Below are 11167 nucleotides of genomic sequence, written 5' to 3' on the forward strand. Positions count from 1 at the left end.
TCCCTCAGCTCTTCAGCTCAAGGCTAGCGCTCTACCACTTGAGCCACAGCGCCACTTCCAGCTTTTTTCTTTTTGCTTATGTGGTACTGAGGAATTGAACCCAAGGCCTCAGGCATGCAAAGGAAGCGTTCTACCACTGAGCCACCTTCCCAGCCCCCCCGGCAGTAGTTTTGACAGCAGCAGTCCTTGAAATTTGATTGGCTGTCCAGCTTTTGGCAGTTAGGGATCCAGATGTAGCATGAAGGAAGGACACTTTGGCATCAAGGACTAGACTGATATTTCCTAGTGGACGTGAGACAAATCACTTTACCTCTATACTTGTTTCTTATGTATCAGTGGGGATGAAAAGAGCCATACTTATCCCATAGGTGACTGTGACTCTAAAGAGGACTCCCATAAGTCTTTTGTGAAGAATCATATCTGTATCATATCCATATTTTCTCTCTCTTTTTCTATCTATCGATATCTTTTGGAGACATTGAGAGAGGCAATGTGTGTGTGTGTGTATGTGTGTGTGTGTAAGTCCTGAAGGCTTGAACTCAGGGTCTGGGTTTTTCTCTTGTTCAAGGCTAGCACTCTATCACTTGAGCTACAGATTCTGGCTTTTTTATGGTTAATTGGAGATCAGAATCTCATGGACTTTCCTACCCAGGCTGGCTTCGAACTGTGAGCCTCAGATCTCAGGCTCTTGAGTAGTTAGAATTATAGACATGAGCCACCAGTACTCAGCGCATATCTTTTTTCTATGAAAGTTAAGAGAGACATCAGAGGGAAGGATCTGGAAATGAGGAGGTCTGGAGGATGTGGGTGACAGAAGTGTGGGAATGTGGAAAGCTGCTTGACCAGGCTGCCTAAAGAAAACTTTAGAGGGAGAAATGTTGTCAGCGAATATCTAGCAGTTTGCCTTGTAGTGTCTGATGTGATACTATTTTTTCCTCCCTAAGAAAACTTAGTGAAGTTTTGTAATAATACCCCATCCAACTCCAGACAGCCATGAAAATAGCATTCGCAATTAAAAAATATTTTTAAGTTGGATTTGGAGTCATTTCTTTATCCTCGTGACCTCATGTACAAATCTCATGCTAAGTTTGGCTCTAGGGCAAGAACAGGAAAGTAGCGCTGGATGACTTTAGTACACTAGGGCTTTAGCAGTAATAATCCTCCTCTAAGGGGAGATGAAATGAGCACATTCACTAAGCTGCTTTGCATGCAGACATGCAGTACGTGGCAGTTATTATTATGGATTAGGAGATATTTAGCTAAACTGGGCACTCTAATCCTAGCTACTCATGTGGCTGAGATTTGAGGATTGTGGTTGAAAGCCAGCTAGAGTAGACAAATCTGAGAAACTCTTATTTCCAATTAATAGAAAAAAAAAGCCAGGAGTGGAGATATAGCTCAAGTGGTAGACTGCCATCCTTGAGAGGGGGGAACGAGTCAAGTCACTGTGCAGTACTGGTATACACAAGAGAGGAGGGGGGGGAAGGAAGGAGGGAGGGAGGGAGGGAAGCAGAGGGAGAGGGAGAGAGGGAAAGAGGGAGAGAAGGAAGATGGAGGGAGGGAGGGGGAGAAAGACAGACAGATGGACAGAGAGAAAAACAGACACAGAGAGATATATTCAGCTGAAACATAAGTGATCTGATAATGTAGACTCAGAATACACTCCTATTCTCCTAAGGGCCTAGCAGGCCTTGTGACTGCATGATTTAATCTATTCTGTGACTATCCTGGCCATCACATGCCTGACCTCTGCTCTGAAGTTGTGGAAGCAGCAGGTCACCCTGCTTGCTGTACTAGGGCTAGTGGCGCTAGCTATTTCTCATGTCTTGTGTCTGGGGTCTTCCCAAGAGATCTGTTTGTAAGCCCCTATGCTGTAGTGTTTCTCCCTCTTCCCTTCCATGTCCATTGGCCTACCTGTGCAAATTAGCTTGATAGCAATTGCCAGGAGCTGCCTCTGGGTGCTTAGGTAAGAGATACTGTCATTCTATTTTCTCAGTTGGGCTGTACAGATTTAGTTGCATGTGTAAGCTTCACTCTTAAGGTGTCAGCAATGAGAGCCAATATAGATATGCAGGCAGACTATGGTCTCTGAGCCTATTTTCATATTAGACAGTATATACTGAAGGTGTTCAGAGAATTGTAGGGTCTATTAAAAGGTTGTTATGGGCATCTGTGGTGGACTTGGAAAGAAGGATCTGGGAGAGAGTTTGTTACCTACCACCTTTCACTCCCACATGACTTTGTATTATTATTACTTCTGATTTAAGAGAGCCATGAACATGGTTCGCCAATGGCAGTGTTGTAAGTAGGGCTTCATTTCTATTAGTCAGTAAATAGCCTAAAGTAGTGACCAAGAAAGGTTAGACCTAAAAGTTTATTCCTGGTTCAAGGTAGAAGGGTTGGGAGACTTAGTCTCTGAAGGCTGTGGCAACAGGCATTGCAAAAATTAGGTGATTTTCATATATTTGCAAATATTTACATATTTTTGGAAGCTGGTAAGTCTAAGATTGAGGTGATAACAGATTTGGTGTCTAGCTGGAGTTTGTTTTCTTGTTCTTGACTAGCTGCTTCTGGAAGTTTCTAGTTCTTCTATGGCTAATGACTTCTCAGGGATCTGTTTTATAAGGACATGGGTGTCACGCACAAGGGTTCTGACTTCACATCTAGTCACCTCTTAATACTATCCTCCTGGGTGATTAGGATTTTTGCATACAATTTTTTTTGGGGGGGATCACATTTAATGGTGGGGGTAGAAGTTGTGGATTTAGGGGGAAGTAGGTCTGTTTACTTCTGAGGGAAAAACCCAAATAATCAAGGCAGGGATCCCTGGGAAAATGGATCAAAAAGCCTCACAAACAGTCACTTACTTGTAGGTCAGAAGGCCCAAATTAATGAGAGCAATATTGGGGAAGCTACTCTCTGGGGCGTTGGGGGGGAAGGGGGACAGCGGGGGAGGGTAGGAAGGGTGTCCCCTGCCAGATCTCCAGACAGGCATGACTGCTTCGGAATCCCAGATCTTCTTCGGGGTTTCATAGGTGCTGGAGAGACATGATGGTTCTCTCAGTATGGCCAGCCAAGGCACCAGAGTGAGCTTTCCTAGTTTTCTCCAAAAATCGGTCAGTATTCTTGAAACCAGAACTGAGGCCTAGGGACTGTGCAACCTCTGTGAGCCATTCTCCTGGTTTTTGTTCTTTGATCCTAAGTAGAGCTGATACAGAAGGCAAGAGATGTTGAAGAAAACGGCTAAGGATTTCAAGAAATGTGGGGAGAAGATTCAAATTCTGGCTTCTCTACTGCCTGAGTGACTTCAATTTCCCCATTAAAAAATAAAGGAACTAGGATCACCATGCATCTTATGGTGAAGAGAGATTACAGTAAGCCAATTGTATTTGTTCCCCCAAATGGTGGCATTATTTAGATGTATGCTTGCCCAATTCAGGCTCTTACTGTGTCTTTACTGATGTCAGCTTCTAAGCCACTTTCCTGACTTCTCTGCTCCTATCATCCATCTTCCTGCATGGTACAGGAGAATCAGTGTAAAACCAAAGATGTATTGCACGTCTGGCTCAAAAATCTCTTACTAACCTCCTTTATACTTCAAGAATAAAGCTTTAAATCAGACATTGATGGTTCATGCCTGTAATCTTCACTACTAGGAGGATGAGATCTAAAGAACCTAGTTTGAAGCCAGCCTGGGGAGGAAAGTCTAGGCAGTCTCTCATCCCCAATTAACGAGCAAAAAAGCCAGAAGTGGGGCTGTGGCTCCAGTGCTAGGACTCCAGCCTTTCTCCAGAAAGCTCAGCAACAGTGGCCAGGCCTTGAGTTCGAGCCTCAGGATGGGCACAAAGAATAAAATCTTAATCTTCAATGTGGCATCCTCTTACAGATAATCTGAATTTATGAGAGTATCCATTCACTCATACCCACATTATACTGTTACATACTGGGACTTTGTCTGAGCAACCCTGCCTGGAGACCCCTCTCCCAGACTCCATCCCTCATTGCAGCTGGGATAGCAGAGGGGCTGGAATCTTGGGCAGGAGAGCCAGCAGTGAGTGTTTCCCAGGTTGGTGGTCAGGAGTGTCCCCCATCCCCGGACTCAGAGAAAGGAGTCTGGGCTCAGGCTTCAAACACTGTGTGCCTGGGACCTTGCCTTCCCTGAGGATTCAGACTATCTCCCGCTTTCCCATGCTTCTATCCGTCCCTGCCTAACACTGACCTGGGCGTATAGTGGGCACTCAGGAGACATTGGGACTATGACTGTAGCCCTTAGCAGTCACGTCTCTTCTCTGTGCTCTGGAGGACTGAAGTGGGGAAGAGCTACTTCCAGCCCTCCACTAGGGCTGTTTTCTGTCTTGGGAAAGTGGCCTGCGGGCAACTATTGATCCTCAGCAGCACCAAAGTGCACTTTCAACAATGTTTCCTCCTGCCTTCCCTGTAGCCCCACCCTAGCTTCGGCTGAAGGAAGGCACCTGGCTGGCTTCCGTCATTTTTTACCCTGAGTCCTGGTCTCTGCGCCCTGCCACCCTCCTCCTGCACAAAGCATGGGCTGGAAGTTTCGGGGAGCAGGGCGTTCCACTCCACCTCCTTTCAAAAACGGGTGTATACGGATCTGTCGTCGTTCGAGAATGCCCAGTTATAGGCCACGCCTGATGGTCAGACTCTTGCCAAATTCGTTGACACAGATTTTGTTACTTCACTTTCTGCGGTAAGAAGTGAGTTTTCAGAGAGGCCTTACGTGACTTGCTTGAGGGTAACACTGTCAAGTCGGTAGCAGAGACAAGGGCAGGCCAGCTAGTTAGGAAGAAAAGTCAGATAACACCGAAATTAACCTTGCTGAACACGAGGAGGCATCAGTGTGTGTGTGTGTGTGTGTGTGTGTGTGTGGTCCTCGCTACACACACCACTGATCTTCTCCCTCTGCTCAACTCCCTGTGGGTGAACACCAAGAGTCCCTGCTAAACCCTGAACCCGCTCGCTAGCGACCCCCAGAGGGATCAGGATGCTTTGGGGTGCGGTGTGGCCCGGAGACCTACCTAGTTAGTGTTCGCGACTCTATTTGCATAACGGAGGCTGCACGCTTCCTCCCCGCCCCTCTGCTGCGTGGCTCTTCCCTCCTTCCCCAGTCCCCTCCACCCCGCATCCCCTGCCCCTCTCCTCTTCCCCAGCGGGCTCCTTTCCTCCTGGGGTTCCCTCTGGAGCTCCAGTCCCGGGCTCTCCCACCCCCGCCGAGTGCGGAGTCCGGAGACACCTGGGGGCGGGGAGTCCCGGGCAGCGCCGGGCTGGGGAGACGCCGGGGGCACTGCCCGGCGCTAACAAAGGGAGAAGCTGCTGGCCGGCGTGGGTGCCGAGCGGGCGGAGCAGCCGTAGCCTTCCCGGCTTGGGAGCGCTGCAAGTGAGTAGGGGGTGCGGTGGGGGAGGCGGCGCGGCCGGGTCCCCAGACCCCCACCCCGGGGGCCGATCGATGCCTGGGGGGGGGCCCGGTGCGGGGCTGAGCCGCGGGGCCCGCCGCGCGCTCAGGGCGCAGCGAGTGTCCTCAGCGCGGCGTCCGCTGCCTTTGCCGCGGAGCCCGTTGTCTTTGGCTGCTGCTAGTGCTTGGGGAGGGAGGGATTGTGCATTTGCTCAGACCTGGCCTCCCCCCCCCCGCCTTCACCCCCCCCCCCGGGCTTCCCGAACCTGCGGACCCACAACAAACCCACGTGTGCACCGCCCCGAGGAACTCGCTTCTCCACCGCGCCGCCTGTATTGTGAGGTGGGCGACCACCTGGAGAGTCCGGGTTCCTTCAGATCTGGGCTTACTGGGTTTCCAGGTCGGGAAACTGAGGTGGGTGAAGAGAAGAGGGAGCGCAGACGTTACTACTACAAACGCACGTGCGCCCTGCCCAGGTGAGCCAGCCGGGGCGTGCTGCCTTGCGGGACCCCGCTATTGTCTCCTGTGCGCGGGACGGAGGGACGCCGGGGGCGCCCCCTTGCAGGAGGAGGGCGAGAGAGGTTTAAAAGCTACCACTTGGGCATCAGGTTTAAAAAGGGAAAAAGGAAACAGCCCCCCTCTCCCCCCCTACCCCCCACCACACAAAGATTACCCGGGACTGAGTCTGTTCCAGGGTGCATTTGTTGGTGAAGTGGATTAAGTGGTCATCTACTCGCTTCCACTCCACAGAGGTTTCCTAGAGATAGGGATTGATCTATGGGCCTCCTTGCAAAAAAAACAAAAAACAAAAAGAGAGAGACCATGCCTGGCACCCCCATTGTCCCCAAACTCCTGACACTGCTTCTGTCGGGAAACCTCCAGCGCCTCCCTAGCCTGCAGAAAGAACAGTCAGATTTAAACCTCCGCCTGCGCTGGGCGCCTGGACACCCCAGGTGTCACCACCTCCTTTTGATTGACTCCGTTTTCACAGCAAAGCCGGACAAAGCCTCTGGTTTTGGGTGAGGACGTAGGACGATTTTCAGCTCTATCATTTGCAAGAAATTCAGGGACCGGAAAGAGAGGCCTCTGGTTTGTTTTGCATGTTCGGTGCTCAGTTCGGCTTGGCCGATTTGACGTGGTGAGATCTCGCTTAGTAGCGGTGGGTTGGGGAAGGGCTTTTGGACGATGGTTGTTGGAGTGAGTCAGTTGGGCTGTGGGAGTGACAGCCTGGCCCCAGGACTGGAGGCGCAGCGCGGGGCGGACGGGCTGCTGGAGACGAACCGGGAACAGGACCACCTCCAGCCCTGTACCACTCTTACTGTGGGGAGTAGAAAACAGCTAGCGAAACTTCTTCCGTTTTTCTTTTCTTTTTTTTTTTTTTTATACAGCTGAGAAGCTGCGATCTAGCGTTGGGCTACTTGGCCTTCGAGGCCTCCACTCTGCACCGCCCTGGCGGCCAGCGATGGTAGAACCCAGAATTCTGTGGTTGGCTTAAAAGGCAGTGGCCTTAGGCAGAATAGAATTAAACAAAGAAAGTAATTCAAACTGAAAGCTGCACCCTTCCATGTTCCCTTCCAAGAGTTCTTGATTGTGTTGAGAAAAGATAAAATTGAGCAATTCCTTCTGCTCCTGGCCTTTCCGAAGGGTAGTTATTTTGTCTCTCCTGGCTGCCCCTTTTCCCCCTAGATTCCCCTCAGATTCCCCCTAGACTGGAACAGGGCCAACTCTGGAGACTTAGATGTTTTGCCTCTCATCTCTTTGCCAAGAGGCTTTTGTTTGGGCACAAGTTAGGGGCTGTTGACATCAATGCTGCTGGGAGGAAAGTGTCTCTTATAGCTGGCAGCTCCTGCGCTCCTCTTGGGAGAACAAAGCATTGTTTTCATTGATTTTATTTATTTTTGTACGCATCCCACGGAAGAAGCTGCTTATTTTTGTAGCTGGCAGAGAAGAAGCTGGAAAACCAAAAAACAACTGTTGAAGTATGTTTGTGGTTTATCCCGTCTGTCCCCTGTTATCTCCTGGCCAGCTGCACTTGTTTCTTTCCTTAGCATTTCCAGGACTTTCACTTTCACCATAGTTCCACTTGCCATGGTAAAGGGCCTTTCCCTCCTTGCTGCTCAGGATGCAAACCCTCCAAGAAATTTTAGGAACAATCAGGCAGCCCTAGACCTTTTAATTTTCCAGATGGGAAAATTAAGGCCTGGAAAAGAGAAATTGTTTGCCCAGTGATGCACAGTACCACACAATCTACTTTTTAGCACTTTTTTTTTTTTGCATGAAAGACAAACTGTTGCATCAAACAAATTGCTGTTGGTACCCCAGAGGAAAGTCAAAGTTATGATGGTCGTTATAACAACACCCTTGAAGTCAGAGAATGAATTCCTTAAGGATTTAAAAGGGTTTGATTATTAAACCAAGTCATGGATCCCAGTGGTAGGTATGGTGAGGAGAATGATAGTTGTCATTGAAAATGGGTTTTCTTTACTTTGCTGTTGTTCTGGGTCCCTCAATTCTCTACTTCATGCATCTCCAGTTGGGAAGCTGCTTTGAATATACTTAGTAAGCAAAGGGCAGTGAGAAGTCAGAAGGGAGAGAATCCACTTATTTGTTCATGCTCTGGAACCTCCTGGGGTCCACTTTTCTTCTTTACAGAGTGAGAATCCCACCTTCTCAGTCTCAGCATGGGCTCTCCTAGCCAGTAGAAGGTGCTCAGATCTCAGAGTCAGGTCTCCTTCCTGTGTTATTTTGGAATCACTCTTTCAGTGTATAATGTGAGGGGAATGATGTGTAATGAATCTCTAGAAGTTGTTGGGGACACTTGTCATGCAGCATATGCATGTATTTGGCAGGTGCTGGTGCTTCCCAATAGTAGAGAATGGTGGTGGCAGATAAACCCAATTGGGTAAGTCCTTATGTTTAGCATAGGAGCCCCTCCTGCATCACAAAGAGGTGTATATAACTGCTAAACAGTAAAGGGAGCTTTATAGTGACTTGCAAATAGATTCAATGAGAAACAAACAAAAAGTAAGGCTAGAACTTCCACACCTAAATGAATGTAATTTCAAATCATTCTATTCATCCATCTCCTATTTACTGACTTTACTGACATACAGATAGTAGAAATAGAGAGGGTCTTGTCTTCAGCCATGGATTACAAAAAATAAATAAATCCATTCATTGCTCTAAAAGGTTTATAATTTTTCAGAAAGTTCCAACCTAACTCCTCCACTATTGCTCACATTACCTTTGGGACCCCTCTCAGAAATTGCTCTCCCAAAATACCTAATTTGTCTCAATATTGACCCATAGAGGGTCCCTTTCTCTTTATGAGTAAAAACAAGAGCTGGTGGTAAATGAGAGAGTAGAGAGCAAAGTGGAAGATTTCGAAGATAATGTGGCCCTCAAAATATGAGGACATGGTTGCACTTAAGCCCCCTCCCCCCCCCGCCCCACTCCCCAAACTAACATATAGTCACAGTGGCTCATACTTGCATTCCTAACTACTCAGTAGGTAGAATGGGGGGATCATGGTTTGAAGAGAGCCAGGTCAAAAGTTAGGGAGATCCTATCTTAAGTTAAAAAATAAACACAAAAACAACAACTAGCTGAGTGTGGTGGTTCACACCTGTGGTCTCAGCTACTTGGGAGATAGAGATAGGATTGCGGTTCTAGACTGGCCCAGGAAAAATATGACACCTTAACTGAAGAACAAATGAAAAGCAAAAAAAAAAAAAAAGTGTAGTTCAAGTAGGAGCTCTAAGTTTAATCCTGAGGACCACCCACAAAAAGTCAATTACTATGGAATTCGCAGTAAGTAGTCCATCTGCAACTTTAGAATCCTGACCACTGGAGCAGTTTGTTGCTCAGATCTATATCAATGGTTTGTTTGATAAGACCTGAACTAGGGAAATGTGATGTTTACATACTTGTCTGCACGTATTTTAAAAATTATGAATGGACATTCTGAGCCCCATAGATGGAACTTTTTATACGTTGATAGGTGGCTTCGCCATATTATCATAGTGGGGTGATTTTCTGTCATTATGAGAAAGGCAAAGTTAGCCTTCACAATCAAGATTGTAATTCAAAATTCACTTACTATTCTGACTATGAAAATAAGGCATTTTCACTGAAGACAATTTGGAAAGTACGAAAACAGATTGAAAAACAAAATGAACAAAAATTCCATTATCCAAATATAGCCACAGTTAATACTTGACAAGTTTTCTTCTAGTCTCTCTTTATAAAAATGGATTTCTTTCTTTAACTGGTTAAGGACATACTGTATGTGCAGTTATGTCTATTGCCTTTCAAATTTAACCTCTGTGTGTGTATACATACACATATACATATTCTCTCTCTTTCTCTCTCTCTCTCTCTCACACACACACACACATTACCTTACACCTGCAGTAAAGCTGCACCTTCTGATATGCCATTCATGTCAGCTGCTCAACATCTTCAAGAACATTGGTCCCATAGGATCTGATGACTTTGGTGCTTCAGAGAGAGCTGTGAATGTCTGTCAAGGGAAACGCCTTCTATCTTTCCTGACCCTATCTCAAGCCTTCAAATGTCAGCTGTAGGCTTTGTAGAAGTCTACAGATAATGCAGAACAGTGGATAATGAAGACCCCTGTGTGTATGGCCTTGAGTTCTAGTCCTGCCTTAGGTTTAAAAAAAAACTTTTACAAGTAGTATAGTGCTAGACTTGAACAAAAGAGCTCAGGGATAGTTCTCAGGCCCTGAGTTCAAGGCGCATGATGACAAAAACAAACAAAAAAACCCAATAGAAAACAACTTACCATAATGCCCCAATTTTCATTTTCTGTAAATATTAAATGGTCAACTTCAGAGTCATTTATTATTTTACTCATCATCATATATTTAAATGCCTTTATAAATAAAGATGAGCAACAAAGCTAAACTTCTTTGCCAGTAGTGTCACTTAAACATTAGTGGGTTGCTTGCTTATTCTATCATTTGGAGCCCTGTCTCCAGCCTGGCTTTTGGCTGGGTACTTGGAGATAGAGTTTTGAGGACTTTATTGCTGGGGCTGGCTTTGTGATTCTTCAGATCTCATACCTCTGAGTAGTTAGGATTATAGATGTGTGCCACCAGCACCTGGCACAAAGCTTAACTTTTAAGAAGTCCACAGTCCAAAGGAGGAGGCATGTGTGATAAGAGGCTAGTGTTATATGATGTTCAATCACAGAAGAGGGACAAGTTTTCAAAGCTGGAGTAGGCAGTGGCAGAGCTCCTGAACATGTGCCATTGTTGGTCAGTCAATCTACTCCTAAGTTTTTCTGCTTACAATTGGCATTGTGATTAATGCACTGGCAAACAAATTGTTCATTTTTCAGAATTTTCATAGGATAGGCTTAAAGTTGGTTCTTGGGTCACATTATAGAGGGTATAATTGTTTAAGAGATTTCCTACATGTAGTGTTATAACATGTATGTCTTAAAACAGAGAAGTATTATATAGAGAGGAAATCTTAAAAATTAAGAGCATAAACAACTAAAGATTTAATTTCTTGTTTGTTATGTTGTTTGTGACTTGTGATGTGGACAAGATATTTAAGTGCATTAAGCTTCATTTTCCTCTCTGTAAAATGGGGCATCAGAGCTCATCTCACAGGGCAATCATAAGGATTAGTTGATGTCATAGGTCCATGCCAGGTATGCAGAAACTTTTGGTCCTAAATTTTATTTTGTTGTTGTTATCATGTTGTTATCACAGGTCCCTATTGTGGCTG

General features: G+C 46.3%; 1 protein-coding gene across 1 annotated transcript in view; it reads left to right on the plus strand.

Annotated features, from left to right (window-relative positions):
- The window catches only part of LOC105999688, a 34873-nt gene extending 27967 nt beyond the window's left edge, over positions 1–6906 (plus strand). Inside the window, exons 5-7 of the mRNA XM_013034769.1 lie at positions 5127–5395; positions 5811–5886; positions 6799–6906. Coding sequence (XP_012890223.1) covers positions 5127–5395; positions 5811–5886; positions 6799–6905 — 452 coding nt within the window. The 3' untranslated portion in view covers position 6906. The remainder of the gene's footprint in view (positions 1–5126; positions 5396–5810; positions 5887–6798) is intronic.
- The last annotated feature ends 4261 nt before the right edge of the window (positions 6907–11167 follow it).

This window comes from Dipodomys ordii, unplaced genomic scaffold, assembly GCF_000151885.1.
Source record: "Dipodomys ordii isolate 6190 unplaced genomic scaffold, Dord_2.0 Scaffold196, whole genome shotgun sequence".
NCBI lineage: Eukaryota > Metazoa > Chordata > Mammalia > Rodentia > Heteromyidae > Dipodomys > Dipodomys ordii.